Source organism: Channa argus, chromosome 6 (genome assembly GCF_033026475.1).
Source record: "Channa argus isolate prfri chromosome 6, Channa argus male v1.0, whole genome shotgun sequence".
Classification (NCBI taxonomy): Eukaryota; Metazoa; Chordata; class Actinopteri; order Anabantiformes; family Channidae; genus Channa; species Channa argus.
Window position 1 is genome coordinate 23,464,409 of NC_090202.1, and position 16,238 is coordinate 23,480,646.

General features: G+C 39.8%; 3 protein-coding genes across 11 annotated transcripts; 1 reads left to right on the forward strand and 2 right to left on the reverse strand.

Annotated features, from left to right (window-relative positions):
• Nucleotides 1-441: 441 nt before the first annotated feature.
• Nucleotides 442-6,125, reverse strand: LOC137128529 (transcription regulator protein BACH1-like). Of its 2 annotated transcripts, XM_067506699.1 has the most exons (5): nt 5,984-6,125; nt 4,668-4,925; nt 3,304-4,446; nt 3,010-3,216; nt 442-1,664 (listed from the first exon to the last, which is right to left on the reverse strand). In XM_067506699.1, exons 2-5 carry the CDS (start codon nt 4,905-4,907, stop codon nt 1,302-1,304), a joined length of 1,953 nt encoding a protein of 650 aa, XP_067362800.1. In that variant the 5' UTR covers nt 4,908-4,925; nt 5,984-6,125; the 3' UTR covers nt 442-1,301. The 2 variants fall into 2 exon arrangements, with proteins under 2 accessions (XP_067362800.1, XP_067362799.1); XM_067506698.1 differs by lacking the exon at nt 5,984-6,125 and having other exon boundaries at nt 4,668-5,977.
• Nucleotides 6,126-6,211: 86 nt separating this feature from the next.
• Nucleotides 6,212-11,901, reverse strand: usp16 (ubiquitin specific peptidase 16). Of its 7 annotated transcripts, none has more exons than XM_067506695.1 (18): nt 11,760-11,901; nt 10,900-10,965; nt 10,615-10,811; nt 10,424-10,527; nt 10,222-10,334; nt 9,867-10,102; nt 9,677-9,772; nt 9,451-9,581; nt 9,275-9,362; nt 8,891-8,972; nt 8,670-8,761; nt 8,533-8,586; nt 8,274-8,441; nt 7,501-8,164; nt 7,242-7,336; nt 6,997-7,083; nt 6,768-6,915; nt 6,212-6,685 (listed from the first exon to the last, which is right to left on the reverse strand). In XM_067506695.1, coding segments are annotated over exons 1-18 (2,544 nt in total). In that variant the 5' UTR covers nt 11,761-11,901; the 3' UTR covers nt 6,212-6,563. The 7 variants fall into 7 exon arrangements, with proteins under 7 accessions (XP_067362796.1, XP_067362794.1, XP_067362792.1 ...); XM_067506693.1 differs by adding an exon at nt 11,163-11,218 and having other exon boundaries at nt 6,212-6,676; nt 6,768-7,083; nt 9,867-10,104; nt 10,221-10,334; nt 11,760-11,776; XM_067506691.1 differs by adding an exon at nt 11,163-11,218 and having other exon boundaries at nt 6,212-6,676; nt 6,768-7,083; nt 9,867-10,104; ... (1 more) ...; nt 10,900-10,983; nt 11,760-11,774.
• rwdd2b (RWD domain containing 2B) lies at nt 11,460-13,997 on the forward strand. Of its 2 annotated transcripts, XM_067506702.1 has the most exons (5): nt 11,460-11,668; nt 11,750-11,957; nt 12,040-12,107; nt 13,239-13,610; nt 13,710-13,997. In XM_067506702.1, the coding sequence occupies exons 2-5, from the start codon at nt 11,751-11,753 to the stop codon at nt 13,960-13,962; spliced, it is 900 nt and encodes a 299-aa protein (XP_067362803.1). In that variant the 5' UTR covers nt 11,460-11,668; nt 11,750; the 3' UTR covers nt 13,963-13,997. The 2 variants fall into 2 exon arrangements, with proteins under 2 accessions (XP_067362803.1, XP_067362802.1); XM_067506701.1 differs by having other exon boundaries at nt 11,460-11,957.
• The last annotated feature ends 2,241 nt before the right edge of the window (nt 13,998-16,238 follow it).

The following is a 16,238-nucleotide window of genomic DNA, read 5'->3' on the forward strand; positions in this document are numbered from 1 at the left end:
CCACACTTTGTCTAATGATTCTCTATAGTAAAGATTCTCAGCAGTTGCCTATTCTAGAACAAATAAATCTAATAGTTTTGTAGACTATGTTAAAATTAATTTAAATTTTGTATTTTCTTTGATTTTGTTGATTATGACTTGTCCACATGACTTAAACTATACATGTTGCTTCAAATTTGTTTAACAAAGTTCATGAAACTTTAACAACTTCTAATCTTAATCTTGTATGATGATATCTGAGAGAAATACTTGTCCCCTAGGGGGGAAAAAAAAGAAAAAAGGCAGAAGAAACAGTTCAAACTGTTAAAAAGTAATTCAATTACTGAATTATTAAGAGTCAGCGGGGTTTATGGGAAATAGGGTTGTACTTCCACCTGCTGGACAATTCATGGTATTGTGAATCAAAAAAAAAAAAAATTCACCATTGTTACACATACGGAATGGAAATAAAATACTAAATGGCAAAAAAAGTTGTTTATTTAATATATAATTCATGAAAGCATTTCATAAAAACTACTCAACATGCAGAGAGACCTAAATGTAGGAGAATGCTTCAAATGGGCTCTGCAATATGTGCAACACTGCTTAACACAAGGATATACGAAGATTGCCATTATCTTCCTGGATAAGGCACGTTATGAACAACATAATTTATTATGTTTCCTATAACACTTTAAAAAATACTGGAAGCACTCCTCAAATAGCAGGACAAGCTGACAAGTATTCCAACTGCATTGGCAATCAAATAATGTTAATAGGAAGCAACATTTCCTTAAAATCTTCTGTTTAAGTTTTGTTAGTTCTGTGCAGATTTATTTAAAAAACCACCACAGTGGTGAAACAATACAGTACGTGTTAAAATTATAGTAACATAGACAAGTTAGATTAAAATGAAAGCCATGTAAATGACTAAACTTTTAGTCTGTGAGTATGTGAGTGGGGGGGACGTGCAAAGCAAGTTTAACCATCAAAGCCACTGTCAGGTTATGAGTTTCCCTGAGAAAGCAAACTTAAAGAATCACCATCCTAATTTAAACTTGGAAATGTTTGGAAATGACCTGAAAATTGTCTGCATCTTCAAAAGAAGGAATACTGGATTCTGTGTTTCCAACAGTGAAATGTATATTAAAAATACAGCAAAGAAAAACAAAGAAATATTCTATGTCAATTTAAGATCAGGACATTATTCAGTGAAGCACATTATTCACTAGAAACCAGGTCTGTCCCAAAGGGGGATTACAGTATATGCTGAAAGTTCAGTGTCCACCTTATGCCCCAGCAGGATAAGAAATGACAACGGGTCATGCACTTAACAGAGATGCCGTAACAGGACAGCTCTGAGGTGAACCTGCCTCCTCAGTCTGCATGCTGGCCTCTGGTGCAGTGAGCTGAACTGCATCTGCAGGTGGTCTGCTGGGGTCACACACCAAAGGGCAACTTACCATTTCAACAGAGATCTGAGAATCTGCATCTTTACTGTCCAGGTTAGGTAAGGAGATGGAAAGCTCGAGTGGGGACAGCTTTTCAAGAAGCTGCAAGTGCTCCTGATGAGAGCCAGACTCAACGCTGACACTCTTACATAACCCACATAGATTCTGTCGCGTCTCCTCCAGGTTTTGCTCCAGCTCACTTCGCTCCTGCAGAAGCCGCTCTTTCTCAGTTTTCTGTAGAAAGGAAAAAAAGGTTCCCTCACTTTCACATTTCACGTGCTTTTGTCTTTTTGGACAAGAAGTAATTACTTGTTACTGAAGTTTTGTGTATGCTTGCCCTTTTTTTGAGTTTTTTGTTTTTACTGTAATTTGACTTGAGAGTGTGTTTATTTTATTTTTTTTGCATCACTACCATTTCAATCACACAGTAAAAAAAACCCATCATAAACTATATGCTAGGAAAAATATGATCTCTGATGCTAAGGCAGAGAGTCGGTTGCTTATGCAGTGTCAGGTGCAACTCTGCATCCTGTGTAGGGGAGTTGACTTTGGTTAAAAGAATAGTTTATAATTTTTCTACCTGGTCATAGTAGAAACTTGAGTGATACTTAAGCCACGTACTGAGCCTCCCTCAGGTCGCCTAAACTTTTTCTGCTTCCTCAGTGTCTCTGAATGTTGTCTATCAGAATGCAACTGCCCTTGTTCTGCCTAAAAGAATGCGCTAGAAAATCCACTTGAGACTCGTATAAAACTGTACTGTTGTTAAGCTACAGTGTCTACAATGTCTATTCTCAATATATATACATTATCTGATGTCCTGAGCTGCAGAGGAGGGATAAAACCCACCGGGCATTTTACTTACTAAATACAGAGTTAATAAAAGAATGCAGCACAAAGTAATAGTTGTGTCAGATTTGGAATTTTCTTGCTCCTTTCAGGATCTCTCAGGGGGAAGATCACTGAAGTTTAATACGAGTTTTAGACAAACAGCATTTGTTTCCGTTTAATGAGGGCTGTACAGTGTTGCCATCTTACAGTGCAGACACGGTGAAAAGCAGTTTTAGCGACCAAGACTCAAACTATCCCATTAATGCTACTTTTTAAAAAAATTATATCTCAGATCTGAAAGAAGCTGGACTAAAAATTTAAACAGAACCTCTTCTTTTCTGTTATACCGTTTGCTTGTTTTAGTAGTATATTGTTTTCTACAGTTATCATTTCTGTTCTAAAGATGACATAATACAAACTGTCAGGCTGTCTGCTGAAATGTGGTTGTATTTCATTTAATAATCAGTATTTTTAAGTTGTATTATTGTATTTTATGTTTACAAAAAGTAAATTCACATACTCATGACAAGCTGAGTGTCATTGTTGCCTGGCAATGTGAAACTTTGTGTTCCTTTTCCTCATCTTTATCGTTTTGTTGCAGCATCTCCCTTGTCTTATAAATTATAACCAAGTTTTTTTTAGAATAAAGAGTTTTCTTATTTCATTGACAAAAAACATGCTAACAAAACTAATAAAGCAAAGTCTTCCAGACAACATGCTGAGAATACTGGATATATTAAGGAAAACTTACTAATTTTTTAATTTCACTTTCTAGCTGCTGTATGCTGTCAAGTTTTCTTTTTCTGCAGCGCTGTGCAGCCACACGGTTTTTACTTCGGCGACGGACGTCATGGACAAACTCCAACTGATCCTGGGTCAGGTTGTTTTGTCTTAGAAGCTGTTGGAAGGCACTCCGGCTCAGCGCTGAGATCTGCTCCACGGGGAAAGGGAGCTGAATCTGTAGAATACACAGTTTAACAGTTAGATTCATTTTACGTAATATCCTGAACCATCAGGAACCAAACATCAGCTGTGAAACAATGACCTCTGCTGCTCTTTTTTTGTTGGCCTCAGTGTCTCCATCCGTGTCCAGGTCTGAGTCATCCCCAGAGTTAAGTGAGGACGACATGTACGGGCTCTTCTCTGATTGGGACTGACTGTCAGAGTGGTGAACCGGGTCATCACCTGTCCCAAGGTCCCTGAGGAATGGACAGTCCCCAGCACTAGAACTCAGGTCCAGCTGCTTAAGCCAATGAAAGTCTGAGGATTTTGGCAGACTGTTTTTTTCTATGTGATCCAGTGGAGGCGACTGAGTCGGAGAATGGCATAAGTCAGACCAAAATCCCTTTGCTAAATGTTCAGCCACCTCCCTCTCCACGCTGCTCCTCTGTGAAAATCCCTCGTTGTTGCTTAGAGGAGTCAACGTTGTATCTGAGAGATCAACTGAAATTCTCTGTTCACTGCCAGTTTCACTCTGCTCTAATAACTCAGGCTCCTCCACCCTTGGTGTGCTCAGTGGACATGAACCAGAGTTATAGTTAGTTTCAGCACCAAGTGTATCAACAGTCTGTGTAGCATTTCTGCCTGCTGGTTTAATAACTTCTGGCAACTTCGGATCCCCTGGGGTGGACAGCTCACAGGCTAAACCACAACCTGCCAAATTCAACTCACTCTCATTACACGCATCTTCAATCTCTAAAATGTCTCTTTCGGAGAACTGAGAGGGATCATCTGTTTTTTCGGATTCCGGGCATGGCAAAGACAACATGGGGCACGCACCAATGGTTGTTAGCTCGAGAGTTAAGGGGGCCATTTGTGGACCCCTGTTCTCCAAACAGAAGTGTGCTTCCTGTTTGGTCGTCTGCCCCTGCACACTCTGGGGACACTGTGATGGGAGGTCTGCTTGTTCATGACCTGCTGAAGGCAGTGAGCTGTGTGACTCAAATGATTGTGGTTGGCTGCTCTCGATGCTGGAGCCAAAACTGGTACCGGAATCACGCCTGACCACCCCTGAGGTTCTTTTGCCCTCATAAAACTTGGGAAGGAGGAAATCAAAACATGCTGTCTCCAAGTTGTGAAATCCTAGGAACTTAGCACTGCTGTGAATGGCATAAATGTTTTCTTTGGTGAAGAGCAGTTTTGATGTGTAGGCAAATTGAAGCAAAGGTTCAAACCCCTCCACAGTCACCTGTGGGGGGAGGAGACATATGGAAAATAGTTGAGTTGATAGTTGATAAAACTCATGCTAGTAGGAAACACGGCAAACACGGCGAAATCTGATAAGTCATACATTTATATATATATATAAACACATACTGGTGAAATGGTAACTAAAGTAAATTCATTAAAAGAAAAACAAGGAAGGAAGGGAAAAAAAAAAGAAAATCAGCCGAACAACAGGATACTGACCTCCTTAGGTAAGGTGATGATGGAATTCTGTTTAGTGACGCTGGTAACCCTACTATTAAAGTATTCACTGCAGGAAGCCAAGACAGAGCAGTGGGCTCTGAAACTGCTGTTTTCTACCACCACCGTCACATCACACAGGACATCCCGCTGCCTCTGGTCATTCAGACACTGGAGAACATGGGCACTGTGTACCGCAGACTGAAATGTGAACACTGATGTGTGTAGAGCTTGGAGGGACATGGTTTTTATGTGCTCATTCTGTGAGGGGGGGGCAAAAAGCATCACAATCACAACACTATGAAAATACACCAATGTGGGTTCTAGGTGCAATGACTAATCAATGTTAAAGTTACATTTTTAAAAGTGAAATTGAAAAAATTCAAAAGGTTCTTCCTTCTCAGGTGTGAATACTCTCTGGTTTTGTTTAGCCTGTATCCAGTAGTTGATTGGACTAAGTGATTGGCATTTGTGACAGGTTGCTGACATTTTATACTGTACATCAAATTATTTAAATAATAATCCCAAAACACATTTTCATTGTGTGGTTGATGCTTTACAGTATGGAGCAACATTCTAAATGAGGCATCAAATGAGGTTTATAAAATTAAGACAGCTGCAAATGCAACTTTATTTATTTATTTTTTAATTTTAGTCTCCGTAGTAAAGCGCACAGGACAGCAAAGTAAACCACTTTATAGCTTTGTGCAAGTTAACCTCCTCATTCAGAAGCGAAATTACACGAATGTGATGTAATTTCTTAAAAACAGTAAATATTAGTTTACGTTACACTTTCACTAGGGAATGTTGGCTCCAATGCATTTGTCTGACTTATGCAAATGTCATATTGAGTAATTACGTTGGCGGATTCATCTATACTCAGTATCTAGTGTAACCTAGTGTAACGGTACAGCGGGGTATCGAATAAGCTTATCCGGCAGGAGTTTGGCAAATGTTACCAGTCAGCTTTTCGCAAACTGGGCGATTTCTTTTTAACTTTAACTTGGGGAAGTTTGAAATGCTGACTCATGTTAAGCCGAGTTAGCCAACAAAGGGCCTGTTAGAGGGACTCTGCTCAAAAATATACTTAACTAAGACGTTGCGCTGCTAACAGCGGACAACATTGTCTTAATACTAACTCGTCGAACCGACGGCTAAAATCTGACCCGAACGCAAAAGCGCCGTGCTAGGCTACACCGTTAGCAACGGCTGTGCCGAGCGAACGCATCCTGATGCCTGCTGTAACGTTAGGGGGGAAGCCCGACCGCTCCCGAAAGATTCATTTTGAAACGCTCATTTTAAGGCAAATGTTCACCGACCTGCCATGTCAGCTACGTAACACTGCCACAGGCAACTCTTTCGTAACGTTAGAAGCGGCCGTGTCCATCCGGAACCAGACTTTCCTCTTGTCATATGACAACTTGGACCAGGAAAAACGCTTTGCGCTCAGTGCGCATGCTCGGTGGGAGAGTCAGCAAGTCATCAGCAAATCAAGACAGGAGAAAGTTTTCCTCATTTTGAAGCATTTCATTACATGACAATTAATATAAAAAATGCATATAAATTTATTTTTACAAATTACTTTTTGCAATATTAAATGTATATACTCAAAGTGATTGAGCCAGTTATACGTCCATCTTCATTTCACCCTTGACAATTTGCTCATGTGTTTGAAACAAGCAGCAATCCTGTTTAATTCCAGACACTCTTGAGTTACACCATTGTCAAAACCATCGAAGGTCCTTGGAATATAATCACTTTTATCACAGCCCACTCCGAGTAACTGAAATACAGGGCGAGGTTGGTCCACCTTTTGAGGTCCTGCATAATGTGGAGATGAAGAAGCACCAGCAGCAGATTGGTTTGAGTGGATTTCCTGAGTAGTGAGTCACTGTTCATTTAGATGATTCTTTCATAGAAGAGGAGGTAGGCTTGGCAACTCTGGACCTTATTCTCACTCACTGGCTGAACGCTTGTGTCACTGATATGGAACCAGGATCCTCTGGGTGGTTCTGCATTTCCTGAAGGAAAGTAATTATTTACTGGGCATACTTGAAATATTGACTTATTCTTGTATTGGTTGTCACACCTGAGCATGCTCACCTTCTGCTGTAAGTCCATTAGATGAGGGTTTAGGGCACTCAGGTCGTACTTTGACATAAGCTGTGTAATGACCCGACCTCATTGTGCCACTATGCTCTACGATACCATACAAACTGTACAAAATCTGAGCATCTCCCTCCGTCACGTTCTGTTCAGACATCAACTTTCTGTTAGTGCTCAGAGTAAACAAACGTCTAATATAAGAGTACTGATATATTTTGCTGTTTACCTTGCAATTAACCGCACAGAAAGGAGCTAGATCAAGGATCAAGGGAAACTGGACATGCCTGTTCACCTTACAGATACTGTATCCATTCTAGAGGAAAACAAGTGATTTTATTAAAATTTCAAAAAAACAATGTCTTTCCATTCCTTACAAAAGATAAAACATCATGTCACCTTTCTATGTAAATAGTAAAAACAGCTTGTCAGCTGGGTCAAAGATATACAAATTCTACATTTTTCCTGTCTTACCTGTTGAAATCTTTTCAAGTGAAGGGTAAGCACTGGTGGGGGTGATGAGACGAGCATTTGCTTCAAGGCATCAGTGTAGATATTCTTCTTGGATCCTAAATAAGGCATAAATAAAGATGATGGACTTTACTGATCTGAAAATAAAAAATTGGGTGCCTTTGAGAAAAGCAAATCTTGTTTGACAATTTGACAGTGTATTTTGCCTTATTTGTGAAGTGTACTGTGAAAAATGTTGATTATGGAAACAAAGCCAAAATACCTCCAGCTTTGTCTTTGCTCTGCTGCCGTTTGGTGCAGGTGACACACAACAGGCTGTTGTTCTGGGTGAGCATCTCAACCTCTGTGAACTGAAACAGACACGACTGTACTGAACATTCTTGTTTGTCAGGGGGAATTCTGGTAGCCAGGGTGTGGAAGGCCAGCTCTGGATCCTGATTTACTACAGTATACTCTTTTGCCTCCGATGGTTCATCCTCAATCTCCATGCCTTGTTCCATTGAATCAGAGTCTTCTATGAAGGCATCATTGAGAGTTACTTTCTCCATTTCATTCACAAGCTGTGTGTCCTCTTCGCCTTCCTGTTCTATGTCAAGTATTTTGTCCTCATCTAGGATGCTGTCCTTTGAGTGCTGCTCCTCTGATAAGACAGTAAAACGGTTGCTGACTGAAGATGTAGCTGATGAGTTGCAGTCAAGCAAAACATCCTCAGGCCCTTCTTTTTCCTTTTCAGCCTGGACCGTATCAAGACGCTCTTGAGCACAATTTTCTTCAGTCAGCAGGGCTTCTTCACGTGTGTCGTTGTCAGCATTATCCGCATCGTTTGCATCTGCAGTAGGATCAGTCTTTTCATCATCTATGCGACTTGGAGATGCAAGACTGTCCAAAGAGACTCTGCTCTCAAATTTCTGCTGCCTCTTTTGATGCTGTAAGCAAAGAGCAGGAAACGATTCAGGGTAGTTTACTGTGCAGGATGATTTAACACTCATTCATCACAGACACAAGTTCAAGCAATATATACATATAATGTGGTACCTTTGCTTGCTTCTTTGCCTGCTTCTTGGCCTTCTTCTGCTGGTACTTGCTACCAGCCCCAGTGGGAATGTCATCATTTCCATTGGTCAAAGCGGGGCTGGTTCTGCCATCTAGGCTTGACTCACTTGTTTTCTGCACCACTTTCTTCTGGTTCTTCTTCCTATATGCCTGCAAAATGTAGGCACCCAACGGCACATTGTTGTAACTTACACAAAACGGGATATAACATTTTTAGAAAAAAAGTTCTTAATAGCTTTACCTCATCAGAAACAGGAAGGGAAAGATCCAAAAACATTTCTGTGACTACAGACACCTGTAAGTGCAAAGTAATAGACAGTTAGCATCACACTGACGTGACACTACCTGATGGGTAGATGATTTCTCCACAGTACATACCGTTTTACACTGCTGGCACATAATAGTGCTTGTCATTTCCCCACCAAAAACCTGGTCGACAAAGTTTTTTGGAAATCCATTTTTCTCATATTCTGAAAAAAAAAGAGCTTTTTGTCAGAGGGTCACATTGAACTATTGGGTGTAAAAAGATTGTACACTATAGTAGGGTAAAATTGATTTTTGTTTGTCCCTCACATGACAAGTTAGGTAAGTTTATTTACCTTTAACTAGTGTTTTCAGCTGCTCTTCACTTGTGTTTTTTCTAGATTGTTTTAACACCTCTGTGATCCCTGAACTTATTCTCTGTGAAGACAAACAGTATTTAAATGTAAGTGATAAAAAAAAAATCTGATAAAATCATTGCTGATATAAAATGTACGACATTTTCACAAGATATCAATTTCAGCCTATTTATGCTCCGATTTTGCTCTTAGAAAACCTTAACTCCCTGCAAATTAACTAACCTATGGGAGAAGCTTTCTGTGAAAGCTTAAACAAAACAACAGCAAAACATTTCTTCTGTCTTATAAGCAATGTATTTACTGAAATATTCTGGTGTAATATACTGCTATGGATATATGTAGAAATGTGTTTTGAATCCCTACTTTGACCTCCTCAGCTCGCATCCCATCCAGAAGGTAGCGAAGCAGCTCCTGGCTATCTTGCTGCTGAAATCCTTTGAACCTGGTGGCTCTGCAGTTATGATAAACATTAACAACCTTAATGCAGTGATGCTATGCAGAACATTTTAATCTGCACCTAAATGTGTAGCAGCACTCACTTCTTACAAACTTGAGTAAATAACTCTTGCGGTGTTATCACACTCCTCTTGGTCTCCTGGATCTCATTGAGCAGTTGACACATGGCCAAAGTCAGGGCTCCAGGTTGGTCCAACTGCACTACAATAGGCTCCTGCCATCATAATTAAAGCACGTGGTAAGTAAAAGTGTACATTCAGCAGGTATTTCCCGTCAAAAGCAAACATTAAAAGAATGGTGACAACACACCAGGTCTGAGGAGGCAACAGGTGCAATGGTGAGACTCCTTTTCTCTTCTGTCATTTTGTTGATGGTCTGTTTTAAGAGCTGTGTTTGAGAAAGGCTCTAAAAAAAATGCAACAGAAGGATTTATAATGACAAAAATGATGACTCCTCCTATTTTAACTCAACAGTGGAACCCCATCAAGCACAAACTTACCTGAATAACTGCATTAAAGAAACATGTGTTTCCCAGGTTGCTAAGGCCCTTTACTGCAACGCCACCTTTGTCGTCAGTTTTACTAGCCTTCTGCGATTTCCCAACACTCCCCACCTCCTTCTTAGCATTTCTCTTTTGATGATCCTTGTTTTCTTTGTTTTCCTTGTCATCATTTTCCTCTGCTCTTACAGTCTCTGTCTTCTGCTCAGCTTCCAACAAGTTGTCTTCCTCTTTCACTCATAAATAATGAAACATATCATGGTGAGCATGATTATGGAAACGCATAACTCCAATAAAGCATTCTGATTAAAAAAAGATCTCACACATTGATAATAACATTCCCATTAATACATACTTTTCTGTGGTCTTTTTATGAGATCTGCAGAAGTTTGCTTTTTTAAGTTGGTCAACAGCTGAGCCAAATGTCCAGTTCTGGAGTACTGGACTTCATCATCACACATGTAACACCTGCAGGGTTAAAACACATCCAAAAAATATTTCTCATTCCAAACACAACTTATGCCTCTGGGATTTACACACCACAGCAGCACACTCACCACACACTCCAGCTGTCCAAATTGACCACCAGGCAATGTGGATCAGAACGAGGAGTCTCATAATGTTTGATGGCATGCTGGTTCTCAGAGTTTCGCCCACATCCCTTGTAAAAAATAAATGCATACAATCATTCAAGAAAACATCTATTTATGAATCATCAAAATGGGAATGATGGGACCAAGAAACCTACTCTATGGCCGCATTTTAAGCACATCCAGACAGGTGCCGTTTCCTCTTCCTCTTCTGAGTGTTGTGGCATTGTGTCACTGATATTTTCTTTATATTCTTCATGATTACAATCCTGGCATCTTATCCAGTCAGAATTCCCACCAAGTTTCTTTAGAAGAGTTTGGTCTGTTCCTTTCTTAATGTGCCTGCAGGATGGAGCTATGGGGATTTAAAAAATTTAATTTAATTTAAAAAAATGCTTTCTACAGGTCGTCATGTGGCATAGACTTGATGACATATTCTTTACCAGACAGTTCAATGTCGTAGTCCTCTCTAGAACTCTTCTCCTTTGCCCTTTTCTTTCCCATTATCACTTAAGCAAAGTTAGACACTGGAAGTCAGACAACAGCAAACTGAAGTAACGACAGCTTTAACTAATAACTCCAAATATAAATCAAATAAATGATCAGACTGCTGATTAAACAATGTAATGCCAGTACATTCAGTGCAGGAGAAGAATAGGAAGCGATATCAATCTCTGCGATAATCCTCACTGTCCAATCCACTTACCTCACGTTCAGGCACTTTTCACTTTCCTTTAACGTGACTTTGTTTGGATGATTGATCTAATCCGGACATAATAAACTTGATTTACTTATTAAAACAAAAAATACAAGCCTTCAAGTAAGAGATGTTCTCCACAGTTTTAAATTCGAAAAAAAAAAAATCATTCTACTAATTTGGTCGGAAAATCTCAGTTGACACATGCACAATGAAACAACAGAGGAAGAAAACGCGACGGTGCCACCGGTTTTGCCACTCGGCATCGTGTTTCCTGTGTGCGTCGCTTGAAACAGTCCGAGATGAAACAAACTCCATTGTAGCTGCGTTCGGGTTTAGCACTTCTAATACACGTAACGCTATATTATGATTGGCACTATTATTAGTGTAGTTAAATTACACCGCAATATCAATGTATTTTTTTTATTTTGCCTAACTTTTAGCAACCCGGAATAACATTTGAGTTGACCCTGACAACTTAAAATGCCACGCGTACGTTGTTAGCCTGATGACAGGTAGCAAAAATGCTCACTTAAATCGATTTTTATGTTTAAATGTAGTGGACATCGAGTAAAGATTTAGTGTGTCTTTATCAGCATGTCTTACTTGGAGAGGGCTGAGACTCAGCTTGCAGAAATAGAGCTGCTGACCAGCATGTTTCCCACCAAAGAGGAGCTGGAGATCACAGACCAGCTGGCACTGGCCGAGCTCAGGGCCTATGTGGAAGGGTCAACAGAAAGCCCTCCTCCCTCCGGACCCCAGTTTCTCATCAAACAGAAACTGGGCCCAGCGAGCGCGTATATGGTAACCTAATAATACTGTCATAGTATGTCACCGTGTTTTAAATTGATCCGAAATTGTTTATGTTCTGTATTTTTCCACTCAGTTGGACGTCATTCTGTCCTGTGCGTATCCGTCTGAATATCCCAGTGTGTTACCAGAGATAACAGTCCGGTAAGCCACTCGTCACTGTTGATGTGTGATGAATTCACACATATAAAACAAAACTTAGAGAACAAATCTGCTCAGTGTAATTATCACAACAATATCTGATCATAAAATGTTCATTTAATTGTTAACGCCCCAAACAACAACAACAGTGTGTTCGTACCCTATAATCTAATGTTTGGGAAAGTCTGTAGAGACTTGGCCCTGTTCTATGTGCAAGCTTGTCCTTTTGAAAGTCATGTGCGAATGAGAGCTGGGAATGAAACATCCAATTATTTCCAGCAGTTTTACAGCTTATGATAATGTAACATTTTCATAAAACGTCCTTATCAAGCAGACAGTCAAGCACACACATTTCAAGTTTGCCATTTTGCTGGAAATAGCTTTCATTCCACAAACCCTGAAGCAATAGACAGCAGCTTAAACTGCAAAGAGCCACCGATAGAAGGCAGGGACAACAGTGTGACTGATGTAATTTAGGGTGAAAATGAAATGATTGAAAATCACACAGAGAGTGACAGGCTAATGGTAGATTATGACAAATTTGTTTTACTGTTGCGGCGTTGTTCTTAAGCCACATGTGCAAGTTATCTATTTCACAGAAACTCATATAAAATCTGCCCAAATGGCAACGACGTGTGTTGACCTCTTTTGTGGTATTCTCTGAACAAGTATACGTGTGAGTATTACACGTTTGAACAATAAGTTACTGTTTTTTCTTCTGGTCATTTTAATTAGGTGGCCAGTGGGCGACACTACTACCACACCTGTCACCATACCAATCTTGAATACAGATCTCACATTATAGGAGTATTATAGTTGATACACAAACAAATCAGCCGCAACATTTAAACCACTTGGCTGGCTGCATAGTCACAGACCGGTCAGTGCCGATGCTGATCCCCTGTTGTGGACAGCCAAGCGGTTTAAATGTCTACAACTGGGGTAAACATAAAACATTATTTGTAATTTGCTTTTACAAAATATTGTATCGGGCAAAAAATAATGCATTTGAATTAGTGAGCCTACAAACCTCTTGAATGTCAGTGATAGTCATGTTGTGCTTTGTTTAGTACACATTTTTGGAAAGCCGTCCTGTCTGAATCCTTCCTACAGCATGATTTACTTGTGCCATAGGTGTGTTGGTCTCAGCAGGGCTCAACAGACACAGCTGCATGCAGATCTCAATGCATACCTTATGGAAAACTGCCAGGGGGAAGTTTGTGTGCTCTCTGCTGTGGATTGGCTGAAAGACAATGTCCAGCTCTTCATTAATCGGAGTGCATCATCATCATCACCGGCTCCTAAAAAAGAGTCTGCCTCTCCACGGTCGCAGGAAATGTTCAGCCGACTGTGGATCTACAGTCACCACATCTACAACAAGACGAAGAGGAAGAACATCTTGGAATGGTCCAAGGAGCTTGGTCTGTCAGGATTTAGCATGCCTGGGAAACCTGGTATTGTGTGTGTTGAAGGTTCTCAATCTGCCTGCGAGGAGTTCTGGTCCAGGTACTTTGAGTGTTGTTATTTTTAGCAGTTGATGCGACAGCCCGAAGCCTGCTGAGGTGCCAGGTGTATTATTTTTCTAAACCTTTTCCCATTTCACAGAGTGAAGGTTCTGACATGGAAGAAGATCATGATTCGACATAGAGAGGATATTCCCCTTGATCATCAGGGCGAGGACAGCAGGTCTGTTAAAAGTATAGACTCACTGCGCAAATTCACAGGCTTTGAAGAAGCAATGTTTGACCCCCATGGGAACAGAGGTAATCACATGGACCTTGGGCAGCTGTACCAGTTCTTAAATGAGAAAGGGTGTTGTGACGTCTTCCAAATATATTTTGGCATTGAAGGGCGATAGTGTTCAGGCCTTGAGAATAAATATACATAAGTGTTTGCCTTGCCTTGTCATTGAAATAATTTCTTATGAAAATAAGTGTTTTTGGTATTCTTTGCTATTTTAGATTTTTATTTATTTATTTTTGTTCCACATTAACGAATGGGTTGGGGGCACATTTTGACATGCCTGTACTGAAATAAATGATCAACGTTTATATGGATGTTGCTCAGCTATTACACCTGGGACATCGCCGGTATAAAAGACAAAAAGGACAAGGTTTATCTCCAATTTGAGAAAGAGAGTGACTTTGTTTTAACAAAGTCATATTTCACAAAAAGGACACTTAAGAAAAGTACCAATATTTGCAATTTTATTAATCATCATTGTGGTGCAGATCCGATGTTGCTTTAGGTGTTTCTCCCCTCAAATGGCACCACTGTGTATTACTGCCTGGGTATTATAGGATTGTCAGGTCTGATACCACATTAATAATTGGACAACATAGACAACAATATCCAAGTAATCTATTTATGAAATCTGTTGACTTTCTTATGAATTGCAGATAACACGGAGTGTATTTCTCCAATCTTCTTTGGAGGATTGGTTATTAGATTGTGCATAATTATGAATTACACTCTGGCAATTTAAATGTGTGACTCTTGAACATGACTTTTTATTTTAGACCATAGGCCAAAGACCAAGACATGGACATTTAGAATGGGCGGATGTTGTTTCTCTGGGGCTCAGTGTATGGTGATCATATCAAGTATATAGTATTTATGCATATGTCAGATGATTTTATTGTCAAAGTGGACGCTTTACTCAGTGCAGGCACTCACATGCTGGATCTTCTAAAGTTCAAGGTAAATGCCACTTATTTTCAGATACACAAACACACATTTATTAAAAGACATGTAGGATCAGGCTTAGGCTTTCTCAGTGTTGATATCGTAATGCAAAAATATTCTCGAAGCAGTTTGGACTCAGTGAGCAATAATAGATTTCAGCCTAATAATTGAAAGTTGAAATACTGCATCTACAATACAGCTGGGAATTAACTGATAACTTGGTGAAGTCAATGGTAAGAGCGATAACAAGGACACATGAGTTTAAGAAAAATTAATCTTCAGTAGTTACAGCATTTGGATTGAATTTAGTTCCAAATTTGCTTAGTGTACGTTGCCCAGCAGATGGCAGCGTAATATAATTAAAGTAATTTATTTTATTTTTTTTTGCCATAGGATGTTTTCTGTGATCGGCCTGTTCCAAAAAAATACATTGTAGAACAAGTATCCCAAAACAACTGTATTAACTCACATAATCAGTCATAATAATAATAATAATAATCAATAGTAATTTGGTTATATAGATCAAATAAAATAATTGATGCAAATTATGAGTCTACTGTGCAGGTTAAAGAGCCTTAGGATGATTGTTTTGTAGCTTAACAAGAGCAATGGATTATCAACATTGTGGAGTTTGTGTAAAGCTCTTAAAAAAGCCCACAGTCCAAACATCGGCTCATTGGTGTAACATTTTTTGGGAGATGAGGTTGCTTTTTTTAATTATTTACCTTAAAAGTGCTAACTGGGTAGATGAGAGTGGTTTGTTCATCCGGATCTGAGTTTCATGCCTCTGTTGTCCAGGGATCAGAACTCCTTCCCTTCTGACCACTACACTCATTCTGACTTGCCTCCTCTGAAGACTCAGAGGAGTCCTCTGTCTGCTTGTTTATTGAGGAGGGCTCAGCTCCCAGGTGCTTCACAGCTCCAGCTTTTCCCTCAGGACTTAATACCCTAAATCTGGATGAGCAACTTTCTCCAACCCCTCATTCTGCATTTCCTGGGCTGTTATCCTTTCCTTTGATGGCATTTCTACAGTCAGGCTGAATCAGTGAGTTGATGCCTTCATCATAACTGCATTCTATGTGGATATGGATAAACAGTCGTTCTACTAAATAGCTGGGATTGATGCAGCTTAAACTGGCTTCATTTGATCATGTTTACTTCTACCCAATTTATAACACATCCACCATAGGTTTCCCCATATTTATGGACAGAATAATAAGTGTAGTAGGGGAGTTGTGAAAAAAGTATATTGTAGAAATTCCTGAAAAAAGACAACACAAAGATTTGTAAAATTCAGCAACATTTGCCAGAAACAACCTAAATGGTAGGTGGTCTGCACTTACAGTATGTAGCACTTTTCTACCTATGGGCCCTCAAAGCGCTTTAAACTGCTACTCATTTGCAATCACCCACACCGATGGGGGAGCTGTTATGCAGCTGGCCGACACT

Coding starts and splice junctions, on each gene's coding strand:
- rwdd2b (XM_067506701.1), top strand. CDS start 11,751: ATGTCTTACTTGGAGAGGGCTGAGACTCAGCTTGCAGAAATAGAGCTG. Junction 11,958..12,039: donor GCCCAGCGAGCGCGTATATG/GTAACCTAATAA, acceptor TTTTCCACTCAG/TTGGACGTCATTCTGTCCTG. Junction 12,108..13,238: donor TTACCAGAGATAACAGTCCG/GTAAGCCACTCG, acceptor CTTGTGCCATAG/GTGTGTTGGTCTCAGCAGGG.
- usp16 (XM_067506690.1), bottom strand. Junction 9,582..9,676: donor CTGTTGCCTCCTCAGACCTG/GTGTGTTGTCAC, acceptor TTATGATGGCAG/GAGCCTATTGTAGTGCAGTT. Junction 8,762..8,890: donor GCTGAAAACACTAGTTAAAG/GTAAATAAACTT, acceptor TTTTTTTTTCAG/AATATGAGAAAAATGGATTT.
- LOC137128529 (XM_067506698.1), bottom strand. CDS start 4,949: ATGCTTTTTGCCCCCCCCTCACAGAATGAGCACATAAAAACCATGTCC. Junction 4,447..4,667: donor TCATCACCTTACCTAAGGAG/GTCAGTATCCTG, acceptor CTCCCCCCACAG/GTGACTGTGGAGGGGTTTGA. Junction 1,665..3,009: donor AAAGTGAAATTAAAAAATTA/GTAAGTTTTCCT, acceptor TCCTTTCTACAG/AAAACTGAGAAAGAGCGGCT.